We start from the raw sequence: 21141 nt of genomic DNA on the forward strand, positions 1-21141 counted from the left end.
TCCATTATCGATTCTAATTATTATCATAGAATAAAATGAAACAATTTCTGTATCGATATAGTTGAAATTAAACAACTATAAGATTAGCAGTGAATTTAAGATATGGCTATGTTACATCAGAGATCAATTCCAGTATTATTTTGCAATAGCAAGTCGAAGAAACACGAGGCTATAAAAAAGAAGATAAGTTATTGTGCTTGAAATTAATTAATTGATATACGAATGCTATAATAAATACAGTGTTGTATAAATACTTTTTGTAGCCACTGTACATCAAGTATCTAACGTTAAGAGGAGAAATAATCGATAGTAGGTAATCATAGCTTCTTTTTCATAAACGAGACTTGGAATACTCGGTATTAGCAACAAGGGACCGCAAGCGAAAAAGCCGGAGACGCGATAATAAGGCAGATATGAACGAATCGAAAGGAGTTATCGTTTCCGGCCGTTTTCGACACTTCCGCTGAAAAGAATCGGTTTAGTGGTCTTAAGGAGCGTCCGTTGTAATTCCATTATCACTCCCCCCCGAATAGCATTAGCATAATAACGAACGGCACTTTTTAAAAGTTCGAGCACGAAGGCTCCCCTCACCCCTTTCTCATTCTCTTTCAGAGGGGATCTCATCTGAACGCGATAGCGCAAGATGTCGGAGCTTTAGAATGTAATTGAATTTAAATTGAAATTATGATCGCGCGGGTGGTATCGCGTAAGCTCGCTCGAGTCCAGGTTGCGCGGACTCTACGTAAACGCAAATTTGTAAACTGTACGAAAAATAAACGCCGGCCCATACCTGCGGGTTCGGACAAGGAATAATTAATTACGCGAACGAGTTTTAATTACGAAAATATCTACCAACGTTTAGAAGCTCCGTTCAACGACTCCTGCGAGTGGCTCGTTGGTTTGTCTAAAATGAAAATTTTAAGAAACACGAAAAATACGAGAATCATGTGGTGGAAAATTAATTTCTTTCAACTTCGCGAATGCAAAATGCTTCGTACATGCGAAACACGTTGCAGATAAGTAATCGCGAATCGATATTCAACCACCATATGAATCTTGTTCGGAATAGTCATTGAACTCGAAGGACTTCGAGTCGTGTAATTTGAGTATCGTAGAAGCTTGAGGGATATGAGATATTTCCAGTTAAACAAACAGGTTTCTATTGGTAAAAAGATTTCAACAACAGGTAGCGAGTCATTGTGACAATGAGTTTGCGAGTTCTTCAAACTATATTACTCGTTATTCTTTCCATTTATGAAACGATTATCGATATTTGCTATGAGCGTCAAACGAAGCCGTTGAAATTATTTGTCAAACTTTATGCTTATTTCTATGACGTTCCCTTTCTATTCCTCGAGACATATGCAAGTGTGATCTAAAGAATGTCAATTTGATAAGTGAAGAATATGAAGCTATACAAAATTTATCTTGGTTATGTTGTGCACAATTAGCTACGGTGCTTCGATCAGTATGTAGAATGATTCTGATTACTTTTGAAGAAGTAAGAATATCAGGTTTGCGTTTAACCATTTGTATACAAAGTTTAAATGATAAAAAAAGGTGCGTTTTTTGACTCACCCGTTATACGACAGAGAAACAGGAAGGTTATTCCTCCCGGTTAGGTCGGGCCATCTATTTCAAGCTTAGGGCAATTCGCCAAATTTATGTTAATTGTACGAATTTTCATTTCTAGACTTCGGCCATCCGTAGATGATGTATATTATCCTCATTCGGCTTACTTAAAGATGTTATTCCTCTGTAAGATGTTCTTTAGATATTCCGTAGATGTCCTTCGTCAGATGTTTGGCTATTCACAAGCCAGAATGCAGTGTTTTTAATACCATTACTCATTCGAGGTAGACTTTATAGTCGTATTTCCCTTGTTAAATTCTTTCGTTGTATTTATTCATATTCCGCGAAACACGATCTACATATTACGATTGTCATTCAAATCTTTACGACCGCGTCTCACGTCTATTCTATAAGCTTTTCATGTTCACATTTTTCGATATCTATATCTAATATCTATATCTTTCTAACGTTTACTTCCAGTGTCTACATTTATTTGTATCTTACGAAATGTAAATCTTGCAATTAAAGAAAAAATTACCACTGCAAGATAAACTGCCCTTTTTCCGTTTCCTAAGAAAGAATCGCACGTGTTACGCACGCCGCTCCATTGTCATTCACAATACTTCACTGCTTACCAGTCGCGTAATCGATGGCACGCAGTTCAGCAATAAAACGCACGGTGACACGCGATTCAATCGCGGCGACGTACGGCGTTCGCATAAATCTGTCGTGAAAAAAGAAATCGAGCCGTTTGCCGGCCAATCTCGATCGGTAATTTTACTTCGCAAGCGGCACGAAGTTCGCCGTAGTCCGATTGTTCCCCGGCTCGTGGAACAGTCGATCGAACCGGCGACGTTTCAAGCATTCGGCCCGCTTTTTCATCGCCTTCGATCGATCGTCGCCGTCGTTGTTGTCGCTCGTATAACGGTGCCGTGGATAAATGCAACGAGATCACGAGCATTCACAGAGAACTGAACGATTCACGGTTTCCAGGGTGACACTGGCGCCTACCGACCCAGAGGCAATGTTGGCATCGCCGCAGGTACATTTGGAAGAACGACCACGTCGACTGGCAGCGGTCTTCCGGGTTGCAGGAACAGCTACTCGTCGTCCATCGGTTCCGGTTCCAGCCGAGTGCACGGCAAGGAGAGGGTTTCTGGCTTCGGAAACGCGTTTCTAAAGAAAGACAAGTCCGAGGAAAAACCTACCTTTAAGTACTCCAGTAAGTTGCTTTGGATATGCTCATTATGATGTGTACGGTCTTCGCTTTATCGTTTCAGGTTCTTCGCGTTTGTTGGATAGTTATTATGGTATTTGAGAGAGCGATTTTAGTATCGTTGCTAACATACTTTTTCTTTATTCTACTATGAATAATAAATAAAATTAATCTGCGTAACTTTCCATAGACATTTTATAGATTTACAACGGTAGGTTCCCGACGATTCGAGTAACCTTTTTGTAAAATATTAAACTATAATATATATTCGTCTGATGCTTCCTGCATTTATATATAACACACGAATAGAAACTTGTTTATTATGCACGTATTTTTTCATATATGTACTTTCATTTTAATTTTTTTCTTTTTTTTTTTGTATAGGTTTCGTATTTCAGACACCGATATTTCGCGTGTTAAATAATTGAATAAAGAAAAGTTGGAAAATAAAGAATCACAGGTCGATGGTTTTTCAGCTAACAAGGACGCGGACAAAAACAGACTACACCCCAGTAGGTCGTCGACGGAGGATGTAGGGGCGAAAAGTCCATTATCGAGCAGCAGATCTTCTCTGTTCGAGAAGTACTCGTTTCCAGCTACTAAAGCTTCAGAGAGGCCCGCCTCCGTTTTGGACAGATATAACCGTGCCACTTCCCGCGAGAAGAGCAGAGAGCCAGACGGAGTATCGCGATACGGATCCAACACGTATCCCGGATCGAGCTTGGCTCGAACTTATGGAAACGAAAGTAGAATCGAGAAGAAAGAGAGGTCCGATCATCCGCCGGTTTCCTACCGTGGATTACGGCCGAACTCTGGGAGAAGTTCACGCGAACCTAGCCCGGAAGTCAACGTCGGAAAATCGAACTCCTTCAGAATGTATTCGAGAGCCCCATCCTACGGTCGATCCAGTGCCACTTCTAGTGAGTGAATTTCCTCTTTTTTTCCTTACATTTTGTTAGAAATTGGATTTTATTATTCAAGTTGGAAATGGAAAAAGAATGAGTTTCAGAGAAAGTTCTATGGCGGAATATTCTTGGTTTTTATATAAATTTTATTATTATTACGATGATATTATTCTCTGTGCTTACAACAAGCAAATACAGAAACATTAGGTGAATTACAATGACCTAAGAAGAGAACGTGAAATATTTTCGAAACCGTTAATTATATCGAAAAATGGTTCGGACAAGAGTCGAACGATTTCAAACAGGACGTTGTATGGTATAAGTAACAGTTTTGATATTTCCAGTCTCAGGTGACTCATCCTGTGTACATATACATATAATGCTATTGTATGATAAAATATATGCGTACATATACAGTGCTATCATACGAAAACCATATTTATGCTCGGTGAATGCTCGAATCCTTGTCCTATAACGTCGAAATAAGAAAATTCCTATTACGAGAACGGGATGTCATTTAGTTCTATCGTCTTTTAATCGTCTAACAACGTTTGTTTACGTGAATTCTAAATTTATAGACCTACGATATTGGCAGAGACACGACAAGAACCGCTAAGTAACAGTTCTTGCTATGCTCTGGAGAATTGTAAAACGGAATGAGAATCTTTTTACGCGATATTTATAGTTATAGATTTTTGCATTTGAAAGCAATGTATCTCGCGAGAAATGGAACTGATTTGTTCAAAATTAATTTTCCGCTCAAGATCGTAACGAAGAATAAGCTATGTCGTCATATTTAAAGTCTCTATTTTTATCCTGATCATTTAGAATCAAGCATTGCAATTAAAACAGTTAATTTTAAATACGAAAAAGATCATGATCGCTCTTATATATGTATCAGTAAAGTTACCAGTTAAGAGAAATATATTTTGCTCAACGAACGATTCTCAACGTACGAAAACATTTGCAGGTGCCTCCGAATCGAGCTCGGCGCCAATCTCCTCGAGATTCGGCTCGACAGCTGGTAGCAGGTTCCTTTCATCGAGAAGCAGCAACGACCGAATACCGGCAGCCATAAGCTACTCCGGATCGGACAGGTTCCGAACTTCAGGCAGTAAGCCTATGCCGGCAAATTTAAAGGACGAAGACACCGTTAAATCCAACGTGGAAAGGAACGCGACTCAAGAAAAACGTTCCACTCCTGTTAAATCGGAAGAATTAAAAGTCGACAACAGACTTCAGGACAATGAGACCGTTACAATGGTTACGAGAGGTACGTCGCCCAGTCTACCGGCTTCTTCGTCCTTTGTGAGGAGCAGAAGAGCCGACATAGGCATCGCGAATCAAAGGGAAGTCGCGCGAGTTCGAAAGAAAACGGAGACGAAGAATCAAGAAGTTCAGAGCGAAAGGCTCGAGGATGCTTCGAGATTTTCGCGATTTGGAGGCGGTGGACGAATCTCGGGGACTCCGTGGTCAACGTACTTGGACAAATTTTCCTCGAATTCGAGCGGAAGTGGCGTGTACGCCAGAGGCTTTAACGGAGGCGTAACCAATTCCAGAGTAAACAGCTTCGCGTTCTCGAGATCGAACGACGCTTCCAGAAACGATTCGACTTCAAAATTATCGCCTAGTTCTAGTCAAGAAATCCACGGCAATAGAAACCAAAATGAACAGAATACTAAAGCGTTCGGCGGTTTAGGTTTCGCGGTCACGAAAACGGATTCGAAAGCGTCTACGGGTAACGATCCAAGCAATTCCAATCAGACGGAGGTTAAAGCGCACAATGGCGAGGTTCGTCCATGTAGCGTCGGCAAGATCGAAGTGAAAACCAGTCGTTTAGCGAATCCTTCGGTTTTAAAGAGAGACAACTCACCGCACCAGCCTGGTGTTGTCAAGTCGCCAGATTCCCGCGAAAATACTTCGAAGAGCGAAGAACAGCAAAGTAGTAGAGAAAGTTCAACGTCGAAGAGCGAGGATAGCAGCCAGAGAAGGCCATCGATACCGAGATTAGGTCGTATCGCAATGAAGAACGAAGGCAAGGTTACGAAGTCGTCATCGAGTTCGTCGACTAAGTCCGATGGATTGCGAGAAAGAAGGAGCTCGACACCTAAATCTGACACTAGCTCGTTATCGAAACTAGATGAATCTTCTAGGATAGTCGAGGGCCACTGCCAGGGACAGAGCAAAGAAGTCTCCGCGTCTAAAAGCGATAGTGTTTCTTCCACGAAAGATTCTTTCCAAAGGTAGTTGTCTAATTTTTCAAACGATTACAGTAGAACACAAAATTTTTACAATACTTCGTTTCGAAATATTTTCAATTTTTGATACCGCTGATATGTTTCGATATTGTCAAATAAATAGCAGGAAAGTGAAAAAGTTTTCTCGAAATATTTTGTATTCTTAATGTCAACGAAAATAGTTCATACAGTTTTGCGTTTGAGCGAGGATGCCAAAATTAATTGGTCATTCAAGATATTTCTCTAATATTATGTATAGATTTATTTCTCGATATTACCGTATACAATTGAGGCAAATTTCCACGGAAAAGCAGCATCAACGTAACGATGTAAGAAGCCAAACGACGTAGAAGATTTATTTTTGTTGACTTTAGGCGACCAAATCTTGCACAAATCAATTCTGTTTCTTTGATTCCTCTCCGTTACATCTAAAAATACACTATTTCCACTTTCTGAAACGCTTCTTCTTATTTTTCCGATTAAATAGCAATTCGTCCCAAAGCCGATCCACAACACCCCAGTCGCGAAGCGGTTCTACGAAAAATCTCTCCCGCCAAATGACACGGACCGATTCGTCGGAAGGATCCGCTGTAAATGTGCCAATTGGCAGATCGAAATCGACGTCAGCCAGTTCGGTGACGAGTCAGGGTGCAAAAATAAAGGCGACGCCGCCACCATCGCCAGGGAAATCTTCAGCGTCGACCGTCTCTTCAGTGAATCTGAGGCAGGGCGGATCACCGGATGCTCGTGGCAAACCACCTGTACCGAAGAGCGATGCCACATCGGCGTCCGCATCCAAGAGCATCGTGCCAGTTAAGTACGTGAACAAGGATTTTCGAAAGTCGACGTTAAACATGGAGAATGGCGACCCGTCGCAATCTAAGTACAGCAGGAAGAAGAAGAATCAACGAAGCATGTCCGTCAGCTCTCAAGATTCGCAATCCGAACCGAACTCCGAACCGAATATCCATCGTCCAGCTGTCCCCTCGGAATCAAGCTCGAGTTCCGTGAAATCGAATAGATCAAGGCTGAGAATGCCATCGTCCGGTACGTCGTCAAAGAGCATCGGTAGGAAAAGCGAGTCGAGTAGTTCGTCGAGGCCGGAAAATTCGAGGAGCAGCTCGAAATCCCCTTCCGGCAAGAGAAGCAAGCAAGACGGAAGCTCGAGTTCCAGCGGCGTTAGCGAGTCGAATTCGTCGAATTCGTCGAGCAGCGAGGAGGAAGACGATAATAAACAGGCAAGACCAGGATCGAGACGTCGTAAGAGGAGAACGTCAAAATCTCCTTTCTGCGAGAAAAAAGGGAAGATAAGCGCCGGGTCATCGAGGACGAGCGTTTTGGCGTCATCCACCGACGAAATGTCTTTGACGATGGACAAACCACCCAGACCGCCGTCTAGCCCAAGATCGAAAAGCGATCGTTCGGGGAAAACGGAGGAGGCTAAATCATTCCTGATGAGGGCCCTCGCACCAGTGACGAATCTTTTCAAGAATAAGCATCAAGATTCCAGCGAGTCGGGTAAATCAGGTGGTTGGCTGGATTCCAACGAGGAGAGCACGGACGCGAAGAAGTCAGAGCAGAACGGTACGATCGCTTTATCGAAGAGTCTATCGAAGAGCTTCAGTTTCACGAACTCGGAGAAGAACGACGACAAGAGACATTCTAGCGTGAGGATCAGGCGGAATTTTTCCGGGGAGCAGCCGTGGTGGATGGATCCGAACTCCGACAATGTTCCTGAAGGCGTCGAAACGGGAAGCGTGTGCAACGAAGATATCAGTCAAGAAACGACCGTCAGTAGTACCTTACCTGACGATGGTAAGTCAGCGTTTCTAATTTTTACATCTGAAATAAATTTTCGGTTAAATGTAGTTTTTTATTTTGATACACGTAAACGAGGGATTTGGTTTGAGAAATTGGATGGAAACTATATTTATCTGACAAATAGTGTTTACGTGCTTACGCATACTATTTCGAATCTTATGAGAAAGAGCTTTTAGAATGTAATATATTATTACGATTCCAAAAAAAAAAAAAAAGAGAGATGTGGTGTTCATTCGAAACTTCGTTTAAACGTTCGTTTTTAACTTCCGTTGCAAGTTTAAAGATTTTATAAATGTTACAAGCGAGTAAAGAAAGATAACATACGTTTTTTAAAGTTTCCTTTTCACCTTAGATCATATTGGAAAAGCTACTAGGAAAGCGCGTTCATAATTCGCAAGGGAAAAATATAATTGTATTAAAATATAATAAACATAACCACGCGGAAAAATATAAGTTTATTTCTGTCGAATTGCTACTTTTATGTTGTTTAGTTATTAAACCAAATCTGTTAATATATTAAATAGTTATTAAATAGCTAAAGAAATGCAAAATCAAATACAGAGATGTGGAGTTGGTGGACAACAAATTGAATTTTTAAGTTGATCCTTTACAAAAGAGAAGACGTAACTTATTGTTTCTACCTTAGAAGCATTATATATTTTCGCAAACGTCGTAGATTACCAATGATTCGCGTATTCTAAAACAACTTAATTACCCCCTTGTAAATCATTTTTAAACATACAATTCGTTCTTCTCAGCTTCGCAAGCAGAAACACAAGTTAGTGCGATTCGCGTAGATAAACCACTTCCCCTAATTGTGTGTTCCCAGGCAAATTTAAATACAAAGTGTGGAGACAAGAATCGGAGGAACGAGCTTGGTGGTTAGATTCAAACGACAGCGCGGCCTCGGAAGATGCGAGGAAACAGTCGACAACGATTTTAAGACAAGAATCGGGAGAGAAGGCTTGGTGGCTAGATTCCAATGATAACGTCCCGTCGGAAGAAACTCAGAGACAATCTTCCGCAACAGTTTTGAAGCACGATTCGGGAGATAGGGGTCGTTGGTTAGAGGGAAATGACAGCGTTCTTTCGGATGAAGCCAAAAAACTGTCGCGACCGACGATATGGAGACAAGAATCGGGGGAAAGGGCTTGGTGGTTGGATGCAAACGATAATGTTCCGTCGGAGGAATCGAAGAAACAATCGTCTATGGCGTCTCCTGTTTCGAAACGAGAGTCCAGTCGTTCCAGTACTCGATCCAACGAACGAAGAAATCGACTCAGGCACCAACAATCCGGCGAACAAGCATGGTGGATGAACGACAATCCTGAGAACGTACCTGAAGGAGTCGAAGTCATTCCTGTCGCTACAACGCCCACGCAAAAAAATAATAGCTACAATGATGAAGTGGACGACAGTCAACCGTACAATAGAAGTATAAATAAAGTCAGGCACATCGAGTCTGGTGAGAAACCATGGTGGATGGATAGCTCGTCGAACGTTCCTGACGGCGTCGTTAAGATTCCTATGGAAACGTCGAACAGCACCTCCGATTCCTCCGAATCGTTCGAGAAAATCGATATTGGCGTTAACCCTGAACCTGAGATATACGCGAAGAGAAACCTTTCTAGATTCCCTATCGAGTTTCCGCCACCACCACCCGATGAGCCGCTTGGGGATCGCGCCAGTCCTGAAGGGGTAAACTGATCATATATCGTGTATTATTCATTTAACGGTCCCCTAACTGACGATGCCATAGATATAGAACTCGATAATACTCTACGCCGTAAATCTTTAACGTTGCGTGCCTTACATCGATGAGACAATAAAGTCTTTAACTTAATTTATCCCTTGATTAAGAAATCGAGTGGCTTCCGTGAGAGGTTCTAAAAAGGATAATGTGTGAAAATTGTTCTTACATTGTTCCGTCTTTAGGATGCGCATTAAATTATCGTGTGAATTTCTTCCGTCTAATGTAATATTGTATACATTCGTAAATAATCTTTTCCTTTCCTTTCTTTATATATACTATAATGTTAAGTATCTTGTTAATTATAATTGCTAATATTCTCGCTAACATTTTCCAAAAGATGAACATTTAAAATCACGATCGAAGCCACCGATAATATACCAATTTCCTAAATTCGCTTCAACGGTAACTTTGAGGGCATTTCAACTAAAGTAAAATCAAATTATCAAAGAAAATAGCTGGAAAATATTCAATTATCATCCATGAATTAAACGTTGCTTTATTTTATTTCAAGTAAGCCTATGAATTTTGCAGGTGGAAAATCCTCCAGATCCGCCTGACAACTATGGCGGACGCGATTCGCCTTACGATAATGTTCAGTCGACACCCCGAAGATCGTCGCCAAGGAAACGTCCTTCCACGTTACCGTTGTTCATCGGCCAACACACCAATATCGACGATTTATTGGGCGACACGACCACCTTGTGTCCAAGCCCTGTCTTGTCTCGAATTCGTAAACGCGAACGCATCGGCGAGGGTGAGTTCTGAATGAACGTAACACGATTTAGGTTCGATCGTAGACGTATGCGAGCGACTGTTATTTGAATTACCGATTGTGTGCCGTATACGGTCGGTATAGAGTTTAGAGCAGTTTGAGACTAGGGTTGTTAACGAGAGAACGTTGTCCCTTTGAAGAGAAGCAATAGCATCCATCCTTTTGGGAATTGCGGTAAGCTCGATGGATGGGTGCTGAATCGTGGATAAGCCCGTGCACACAGATACGTATACTATTTAAAGGGAAGCTGATAGGATTAGAGAGTAGTTGTTACGAACACATTCGGGTGATTGTAATTCCCCTGCTGAAAGAAATTTGGGTTAGCGAGTAGCCAGCCGTAACTGGAGGTCGTTCGTAATTATCAGGGATATTGAAGAAGATAGTTTCAGATCTGTATTGTAGAAGCGAATTGCAATGTTCGTGAAATATCGGCGTACAAAGTACGACGAATGGTAGATACATTTGATTGATTTGATTCCTTGTCTGTGTAGATTCGGCGGAAGAGAGTTCAGAATGCGAAGAGATCGACGCCACCCAAGTGATCATCCACGACAGCACTCCGCAGACACCGGTGATACAACGACGACATCGGTACGTTTCATGTCGATAATCGAACGTGAATTCCGAAACACGTGGATGCTTGATTGTAATTAAGCAATTTTCTTCAGGGACAACGAGAGACCTCAACCCGACGGCTACATTCCGGTAAGTTTTTCTAACAATTTTGTTTCTCTTTCGCTTTGTCAACATTACGACGTCAAATTAGAGGTGACGCTGTACCATCGAGCAAACATGGTATTCTTTCATTTACTTTTCTTCGTTTCAACCATTTCTCTTATCACGAATTCTTTGGAAAGTTTGAAAAGCGTGCAGGACAATACGGTATACTCTATACTGTTTGAAGTTTCATCACTTTGCCGTTCCACGCGAAAGAACGGAAGGGAACGCGAAACAAGCAACAAAACTTCCGTTTCTTCGTTTCTTCTGTAGCTTTCCAGCGAGACGCGGTTCTTCGCGCTCGCTATTCGCGTGCAATTCTTTTCATCCTGATCAGTAGCTGAAGGAAAGTAGTGTGTAGGTGGCCGTGGATAGGAGGACGAGTACTCGAAAAAGCCAGACGAACAAAGACGAGAAGAGGGTAGACGACATCCCGGAGGAGTGTTAGTGCGCGCGACATTATTGTTTCTCATGAGGGATGTGCGAAAAGAGACCCTCCTTTACTCCAGACTCCCTTTCCTTTCCCTTTTTTTTCTTCCGTTTTGCACGTAAAGTGCTAACAACAAAGAGGTCTTCTGGAATCACTTCCCCTTTGCTCGCAACTTTCCTCGGTCGTCTCGGTACAGACCAAATTCTCAATTACGTCGCGGTAATTTGCAAAATTCCGTGAAAGCTTATAAACTATTTTAAATGCTATTAGAAAAATAATCAGCCTCGAATAATATATAATAATCGGAAAAATAATCCACTTACTTTAAATTTCGAATAAAACTGGAAAGTTTCGCGCATACGTCTTCGAATAACGATATTTTACGCGGACTTTATATAGTTTCTATGCCAAAACCATTGACGTAAAATTCTAAAACTATGGATTAAAGAAAAGAATTAACTTACAACAACAACGAGAACGAGAAATCTTTTGTCCTCTCGTTTCTCAGTCGACGAGTCACTCATATTTTCCCGGAGCACTATAGAGTTTTATCGCAACGGTGGCACCCTCTAGCACGAGCTACCTCCCATCACGTTTCTATAGGTCCAGCAGCCCCTTTTGTGAGCTTGTCACCCTCGTGGGGTTTCGTAGTAGCGGGACAACAATGAGCACAGCCGCACTTACGGTTACGCTCTACGTGCTGCGCCAGCTGATTATTTTTTCACCGCACAATTACCAGCCCTGCCGTTTCATTTGGTTTCTCTGTACCCACGCAAACCTCTGTCTCTCTTTCTCTCGTGAAAAGCTCCATCCTTGAAAACAACGAATCGCCGGGTGGACCCATGTTCCCTGACTATCTTTGCGGAAAATCGAAAAGAGAGAGGAAAAGAGTAAGATAAGTACAGCTTAAATGGGCTTCATAGAAGACGGGTCGGTCTGACCGGCTGGATAAAGTTCCTTTGGCGATAATATTGTCGATTTTTGACTGTTTGGGTTAGGAAGTAACGGGTTCGTTTGCGATATGGACGTGTGTTTCTCGGTTTGTTCAGCGTGTCTTAAATGGAACGAACACGCCGTCTGTTTTCTAATTCTTTTCCTTATCGCGGAAATCCGCGGTTTTCCTTCCAAAATTTAGCTACTCTGTGGTTACTTCTCCTTTTCGAACTGTATACGAATTGGCCGAATTGGCAGAAGTAATTCTACGCGGAAAGAATGTCCACGAGCTTTTGTCGACTGAAGAGCTCATAAGAAAAACGATTTAGGTCCATGCTTGTTTTTCTTCAAGAAATCAGGAAACGATCTAGTATTGTTATTTTCAATTTTTTAAAACAATATATTTATTATGTTAAGTAATTTTTGCTCTATTCTTGTCGTAGTTATATTGCAAAAGAATTATATCTAAATAAATTACGGAGTTCTGACCTTTTTGTATAAAATACTTTGAAATTACGCGGATCGCTTAGAAACAAATGTTTTTGTGCAATAACTGGAACGACAATCATATAAAGTGCGATTAAACACATTAAGAACCTTGAAATGAATTTATCGATTACTATATTTTTTCTCGCTTCTAATAATATTATTGGAACATCTCCAAGTACCGATAAATTAACGTAATACTGACATTAATCTGCAATTATCTCGAAATTTAGATGTGTGAACGTTTATTTCAAAACATCTAGCACGAATGAGGTATTACTCTATGTATACGTGTATCTAAATTAAACATTACATCAGCGAAATAATGAATCATCGGTTGGTTCATTAAAAAGTAAGATATAAAAGATCATCGTTTAAATTGCTTCCGTACGACGATGATGAATTAATCTTTAACAAAAAAATCAATTAGTAATAACGATTTGTTAACGTATATCTAAAATTACTCTGTCAATGATAAAAAAACGTAATCATCTACACATAAACAATAAGTGAACAAATGATCTTTCAAACATTCTGTATACTTTCACCTTCTGAGAAACGCACATCAATATTCCTGGCTAATCGATATTTGCACAATTCATAACAGGAGATTAAGTGAAATTATCACACCAAATCGTTATAGGTACATAATTTCATTTATGCAACAGCGGTAAACAGCAATTTTGGTAATAAAGACAGCAAATATTGTCTTACGGCATCGTTCCAGGGTGTCCTTTGTAGCCGGGACGGAATAGGGAGGGGGTTGACCGCACGGCGGCGCCACTGTCGCCTTAGTGGCGACAGGTGTCCGTGGCGTTCAGTGTCGCGGCGGCCGCTCGCGAGGTAAGATACATTGTTGATTGTGTATTTTTTCTCTCATTTTCTTTCTTATCCAGTTTTATGATTCCGCGTTATTTTCGTTCGCGTATCGTCGATTAATGTGTGTATTTTGACGAGTGTCGTACGCGATCACGGATCAAGGTGACGCGCGTTTCCGTGCGCGGGAAGCGCGCGTGTCGTTCGCGCTCACTCTGAGTTTTTGTCGCGCAGACTCCGGTTCGACAGTTCGTTTACTGTATATATCGTTGTTCTCCTCCCGGCTTCTGGTCCAGACACTGCTCCAAAAATCGAACATCAACGGCTGGCCGTTACGATCGAGCGATGTCGTTCGATAACTGACCAGTCAGTGCCACAGGTAACGTGAAATTTATTCTATCAATTCGACGTACGTTTGAAAGTGACATTGAAGGAGCTGTCAATTTATTACGAATACCATACGATGATAGCATAAATGAAACTTCTTCGTGAGTCACAAGGGCACTCCAATCGATACTTCTCTGGAATGTCTCGACTAGTTTGGATGGGTTGCCGCTGCTTCTGGGGCGTGTTATTTATTTTGGAGGTTAGGTTAGTTACACAGCCTTTAACCACAGGTCCGGTTTACGAAGTTCTCTCGATTTTTTTGACTGGATCTAACGTGTACGATTGTCAGTTAATTATCGTAGTTCGTAAACGCAAGAAACGTATAAATTTTTTGATACGATTTTCGGGGATTTTCGCATGATTCGTTTTAACGATCATATTGTATAAGTTTACCGACCGTTTTAAGTTTCACGTTTGTACGTTATAAATCTATAGCGCTCAATTTTTTCTCGCATTATTATGAAAGTAGTCGAATCAAGCTCAAACTGTTTACCGTTTCGAATGCTTTCTGGAAACAGTCCGAGTTCCACGGTCGTTCCAGGAATCCTGTCAAAAGAGAATTTGTATTTCTAACGAAAAGTCGACTCGCATATAAAATAGACAGAGAAAGCAACGCCGGGTCGGTGAAATTCCTTTGATAGCGGCATACCGGCGAGCATACCGAAAAGTTGGCACCGGCCGTGGAACGGTCGAGTTTGTCGCCGGGTCCGCGCGAAAACATCGGTCCATCGTGGATTTGTTGATGCAGACGAGTTTGGAAATCCTCTTAAGCACGATCTTACGTTACGATCGCATCTTGATCGTGAATCTTTCGTCGACTACAGGCACGATTACATTCGTGGCATGGCGCAGACTCGTTTTCCCTTCTATCTTCCTCCCCCGCGTTTCTCTTCTCCCTTCTCGCCATTTTCTTTCTCTCTTTCTCTTCCCCCCTCTCGTCCTCCGTCTCTCTCTTTCCCTAACTACTATCTTTCTTTCTCGCTTATTCGGTATTTCTCTCTCTTTATTCTCCATCTCTCTCCTTTTTTCTGTCCTGTGAGCACCATCGAGCCGGTTCGCAGAAGAGCTAGCCCATGCAACGGGTAAGAACAATGCGAATAAGAGAGGATGACAAGACTGGTTGGCATGCGTGGATAATTGACACTTCGTAAATTCGTTCCGTACGAACGTCGATTTTCTCGCGATTCTTCCTCGAATCGAATATCGGTGTGAAACGTAAAGACGAAAACGTGAGAATCGATGTCGTTTGATCCATTTTCGTGACACGAACGAATCGGCGGGCACGGTATTGCGATTCACTGGACACCGTGTAGAAATTTCGCGTCATGCGCGGAGCGTGGAAGATCGATGTTTTTGTATAATACTTCTCGCGCGCGAGATAGGTACGACGCGACGAATCTTATATGTTCGTATGCGTAGATGTTTTGAATTATGTATATAGAAAATCCGGAGGAATTAGTGTGTTTCGTAAATATTTTCGTAGTTTTTGTTTGTCAACACTGTTCTCTGTTATAGCGAAGAAAATGCGTACGATTTATTAATTTTGATGGATATCGGAATTTTATGGGATAATTTGGTTCATCGCGTCGTAAAGTAAGGTTGAAGAACGCACGGTATGTCAGAGCGTTCGTAACCTTGAAGGTAACTGAAAATTACCTCTTCCGATCATTCCACTTTCGGCCGACAAGCCGACAGACGAGTGAAAGGAAAATCTAAAGGTCATCGACCGTTTGAAAACAGCGGCGGTTTCTTATTCACCTGGTCACCGGAGTCAAAGGTTGTTACAGTTACTACATTGTCACTTTTGCACGTACGAACCGTAAACGTCGAATACGATTTGTTGAGTTTATTTTTTATTATTTCATAACACGGTCTTGAATATGTATTTTTACAAAGGAACTTTAAGAAACTATGTAACCAAAAAAAAAAAAAAAAAAAAAAAAAAATAAAGGAAGGAAGATATAAAACAATTTATATTTTCCTTGTTGATATTTCCATCGCAGTGTCAATGATATTCACGTTACCATTAAAAACGCAATTTCCAGATACACACTTCAAACCGATCGATCGATGGAAGAGCGCGAAAAGCTGCAGAGACAAAATAGCGGCACTTTTTCCTCCGTCACGAATCTCCATCGTCGCTCAGACAAAAATAAATCGGCAGCTTTCCACGGTGGCTCGCGGTGTGCCTCTCTTTTTCTCTCTTTCTCTCTCCTGTTCTCATAAAACAAACTCACGAACGGATGAGAAGTGGTCGGAGTAGAGAAAGAGAATATCGGTTCACCGCGATCAAGGTATTCACGTGAGCCTCTGTTTCGTCGTCGAGCCGGTAGACGCGAATGGAACGTGAGGAGGAAGAAAGAGACACGGGGAAAAAGGAACAGAGGGCTGGCGTGAACGGTGGAGACAGCGCGTTAGAGAAAGAAGGAACGAGAGCAAGGTTCGTTTTCTCGGTTGGTTGTAGCCGGCGACTCGAATGAAAATAAATCGGCGGTACGACGAACTGGTTCGTGCGTTCGCGTAAAGCGGTCGTGCGGTCCGGTAAAACAGAGACAGAAGGAAAGAGAAAGAAAAGGCGCGTATAGAGTGCGAGTGAGAAGGAAGGAAAAGGACTCTCGCGACGCGAAACAAGCCTGTGTGTTGCCTTCTTTGGATCGTGGAAAAAAAGACCCTATCGGACAACAATCGGCCGTTACGGTCAAGATACAGAGGGCCCGCGAGATGTCTCTGACGTGCCGAGTGCAGTATTTGAATGACGTCGATCCGTTTGCCTATGCGAGCTCCTATCCGGAGCCACCTAGGCCGCCTGTGCACACCTTCAGCGCGACCTTGCCACTAATTAACCAGCTCGCAGCGGTGCATCGACTTCTACGGGCGCCTCATAGGGTGAGTTCATCTTTCTCGCTCCGCAACGACAGCGTTCCTCTTAATTCATCGTTTATCGAGAGATCGAGAGCGAGGGCGAATTAATGCTCCATCGAGCGGCCCGCGGCGCCGCCATGCGGTATCTATCGCGAAAGTATAATTCATAGGATTTTTTGCGCGCCGCTAACGATGTACTTGATTGCTTAAAAACCAACACTTTTCATTTGCCCTTTTTTCTGTCTTTTCTTTTTCACTCTTTTTTCCCCCTCTTTTAGTTTAATGGTTCGAAGTCCCTTACACGACTATGCTTGCGTTAGATGTTAGACTTAAGCGAGGGGAATTCAACGACCTGCGTAGGTCGGTAAGAACGAAAGATGGCAGATCCGGATTCGAGTGCCACTGCTGTGGAAATTTATCAAAAGCGTTGTTCAAATTCCGATGATTCCATAAGGATTGGTATTACGTTCGATATATTATATGCAGAGTTCTTGGTTCGAACGACGCTGTCACTTGATAACATATTTGATATTTTAAAAGATGCAACATAATAAAATTAATTAATTATTCGATTCTCTTTTGTCGAACTGTAAAACGACAACGTTGTCTGTTCCAAACATAAACATTCTGTTAAACGACAAATAGCTTACTGAGAATACATTATCACTACGTATAAGTGTTAAATTACTGTGGTATAAAATGACCACGAACGCAAGCTTTTGATAAAGTCCATTCACAGCTATTAAAGCGTCTTACAAAGAAATCGTCGAGCATGTTCGTCATCTATCGCTTACGTTCGCCTCGATAAACGACGTAGATGAATAGCTATGGGAAGAATGCCACGGTAGGTGTTTAAACAAATGTTTTACGATAACGGAAAAATATGGCACGGCTGCTGGTATGGTAATGCGAGGAGATCCATCTGTAACGGAACCTCTTTGAGGGCCGGGGGGACAGAAATTATTCTCATCGTCAGACAGGATTCTCGTTTAATGCTGCCACTTGCTGCCAGTATCAAGGATTCTCGAGATCGCAGAAATTTCCCGCCAGGGACAGGTTTCCTTTTTACTCAACCCTCCCTTAACGTCTGCCTCGACGTGTAATACGTACACGGAAATATATTTATATCCCCGGACAAAATCGCGCCGGAGAGGGATGAATTTTCTTTTCTTGATATTAATATTTATGAAATCCGCCCTGATACCAGTCGGCGTAATGTATGCTTCAAAAATTTCGAATAGCACGAGTTACCGCACCACGGTAGCACCGTGCAGGAATAGTCGAATGAATTTTTTCATTGAAGTTCGCCAGGAAGTACTTACCGATAACTCTAGCTCTATCAGGCCGTTCCATAGTAATGTTGTCTCTTTGCACTCTGAATTTCTGAGATAGAATGTAACGGTCACTGCATCGAGGTATGCAAATTTACACTTGACGATTAGAAAAATTACAAATAGCACCAGTATATAAATGATCAATGTTAATGAATCAAAAATGAATTTTTGTTCTATCGATGGAATGCAACGGTATAGTTCGAAATAGTAGATAGGACGTTTTAACTAAGGAGCATGGTAAAGATCATACGAGTATAACAAGAGTGCGCATAAGATATGGAAATTTCCTTCGGTTAAACTTGAAACAAGTTTTCTTGAGACATAGATATCAGATTGTACGTTCGTAATTTCATCTAACCATTTTCTGAAAGAATCTTAAATCCCAAAAGAACGTAACAAATACATTACATCCGCGCAATATTATGAACTGTTCGGAAACTTGTGGTGAAATCACTTTCGGAGTATCTCTACTCTCCGATGCCCGGAGCACCGATTAGATTAATTCCCAATCAGAGTACCATTAACCAAACTACCGATCGTGAAACTTTCTTCGAAACCACGTCTCTTGGTATCACGATGTGGCTCCCCGACGATTTAAGACGACTGCTGATATTACATTGAATCAGTGGAACGGAGGAGGGTCGATGCGATAAATTATATCGTCGAGGGAAAAATGGACGGAAAGTGTGGCCGGATGCGAGGCGAACGATCCTCGTGGCGTTTGCCGAACTTCACCTTGGGCCGAGTAATTCTTCAAAATTTATTATTAGATGTTCGTCGCGCGATATCGAGGCAGCGGTTGCACGCTTCTCAAAGTCGTCTGGTCGGCTAACTATTATAAATCGACGTTATTAAGCACCTAGCCAATGGAGAAATATATGCTTGGCGTATTACGACAGTAAAGAGGGATGAGAGAGGGAGAGGGGGAGATCATAAATTTCGCGCGCGTAACTATATTCATTAATGGCCAGGGGATCTTGTGGGATCTTCTCCGGTTGTCGTTCCCTCAGTTGCTGCTGTTTCTCTCTCTCTCTCTCTCTCTCTCTTTCTCTCACGCACCAAGAGAATCCGATTGCGTATAGCTGCGTGGCGTTCGTGGCTCCGCGACCTGGCACGTTTACGTGTTTCATTCATTGGATCGCGCGAGCGTGCTTTGCGTAAACCCGAACAGCATATATGCACATACATACATACATAGATACATGTAGCCGCGATCTCGCGGATAGCTGCGGCTTCGTGCATTCGCCACCGGCTTATCTTTCGGTGATTGTTACTGTTCGCTCACCGCGTACTGCACGGTAATTAATACCGGTGTAGGCACGCTGAATGTGTAACGAACGATGCCGCACGATTGATGTTGCATAATTTTTGCCACGGTATGCGGAGAGAATTTTAAATTCGTCTAAGTAAGAATTATTATACAGAAAGCGTAAATTAATAAGCAAGAAAGAAAGAGGAATAGAGAGACAACAAGGATAAAGAGTAGTAGACAGTACGCCTTCCAGATTATTGCGATAGAATTTAAAAGAAGAAGTTAGAAGAGAGAAGCACTTAAAAGAAGACTTGGTACTTGGATCGAAAGAATAAAGGAAGAATGCGAAGGCTTTAAAACTGAAAGGCAACAACGAAATGAAGAAGGACAATGGTATCGTTTCTGAAAGAGATCGGTTGTAAGATACGCGTGACAGCGAAAATAGGATTAAAATGGGGAAGGTCTACAGGGAAAGGACGAAAGTTATGAGAGAAAATAAGAAAAGTCAATACGTCAACATTTTTACATTTTTCCAAAGGTCGCAACCTAGGAGCGACAGATCTGTTCGTAAGTATTTACTATGATTCGAACATACCTGTATTAGAATGTCTCGAAACATTCATAGATCGCGCTATATACTGTCTTTGCATACGGCACAAATGTAACTCATGGACGGAGAATAAAAGATACCAGAACCTTCGATTATTTCGCTCGCGCAATATTCCAAGAGTGGGTCATTAAGTATAAACAGGTTTCCACTCCAATTTATCATCTCGCAAGCGTTTTCTTCCTCCCTCTACAGATAAGATTTGTTCCTATTAAGCATCTACAAACGTTTCGAACGGATAAAACTCCGATATTCTATTACTCTTCTTCGATCGGTCTGGCAATTTTCAGCCCTTCTTCAATTACCGAATTCAAAGTTATTTTCTAGTTAGGAAACAAATCTTTCTCTAGTTAACGTCCCAAGAACGTGTTGAAACAGTTGATAATCCAGTTTCTCGGAGACTCTAGATTTCCAAGGTTTCCGAGACAGCTCATTGTCATCGTACGTAGAACTCGTTGGGCGCTGGTCCGTTACACGGTGTCGCCTATCATTTTGACAGCCAGCGCTGGAACTGAGCTCGTGAGAGGTCCAGGTCGGTCGGCTGCGTCGCGGTCGCGAAAGCGGTTTTACGATCATGTCCAGATAGCTTTGTCGTCGTGACACCTTTGCGGTGCTTGCTTTGACACGCTGACGCGCTTCATTCACCTAATCGTGCACGCGTGCTTTCTGTAAACTGTCCGGTGGGACACGTACGTGCACGCGTGTCCATCTGGTGTAGCTAGAATCAGGGACAAACAGCCGGTGAACGAACAATAGACGAAGATATAGACACTATGGACGGTGCTGGAGCGGAGAATGGGCGAACAATGAGAGAAAACGAGAGGGGGAAATGGACGGACAAAGAGAGATAGAATAAAGGAGAAAAAGGGAAGGGTATCCAGAGTAGAGAGAGGTCAGGCGACACGAGCGCAGAAGCGCAGCAAGCGTGCACGTGGTTCCTTTGTTCGTGGCACCGTTTCTGAAACAGCCCTTCAGCCGCAACTATTCTCATAGAGGTCCCGGTGCACGGTTAAATGCACGATTACTGCAGTATCGCTGAAA

The 21141-nt window shown here is 42.2% G+C and overlaps 2 protein-coding genes across 5 annotated transcripts in view; both read left to right on the top strand.

The window, feature by feature from the left end:
* The window catches only part of LOC132910434 (treacle protein-like), a 38696-nt gene extending 22228 nt beyond the window's left edge, over positions 1–16468 (top strand). The window contains exons 2-11 of one of the 3 annotated variants that reach the window (XR_009658777.1): positions 2566–2794; positions 3265–3708; positions 4664–5936; positions 6418–7745; positions 8581–9449; positions 10036–10258; positions 10768–10867; positions 10945–10981; positions 13570–14037; positions 16091–16228. Coding sequence is in view for 2 of the 3 variants with exons in the window: in XM_060966130.1 (XP_060822113.1) it covers positions 2566–2794; positions 3265–3708; positions 4664–5936; positions 6418–7745; positions 8581–9449; positions 10036–10258; positions 10768–10867; positions 10945–10981; positions 13570–13685; positions 16091–16271 (4800 nt within the window). In the remaining variant the exon portion in view is untranslated. Of the gene's footprint in view, positions 1–2565; positions 2795–3264; positions 3709–4663; positions 5937–6417; positions 7746–8580; positions 9450–10035; positions 10259–10767; positions 10868–10944; positions 10982–13569; positions 14038–16090 lie in introns of all 3 variants that reach the window. The other 2 variants (XM_060966130.1, XM_060966140.1) reach the window with 2 other exon arrangements.
* A 46-nt stretch (positions 16469–16514) lies between these two features.
* LOC132910477 (FH1/FH2 domain-containing protein 3) overlaps positions 16515–21141 on the top strand; it is a 248971-nt gene continuing 244344 nt past the window's right edge. For both annotated transcript variants that reach the window (XM_060966223.1, XM_060966218.1), the window contains exon 1: positions 16515–16931. In XM_060966223.1, the coding sequence (XP_060822206.1) occupies positions 16767–16931 (165 nt within the window). In that variant the 5' untranslated portion in view covers positions 16515–16766. The remainder of the gene's footprint in view (positions 16932–21141) is intronic.

The sequence above is a fragment of the Bombus pascuorum genome, chromosome 1, assembly GCF_905332965.1.
Source record: "Bombus pascuorum chromosome 1, iyBomPasc1.1, whole genome shotgun sequence".
In the NCBI taxonomy this organism is placed as follows: domain Eukaryota; kingdom Metazoa; phylum Arthropoda; class Insecta; order Hymenoptera; family Apidae; genus Bombus; species Bombus pascuorum.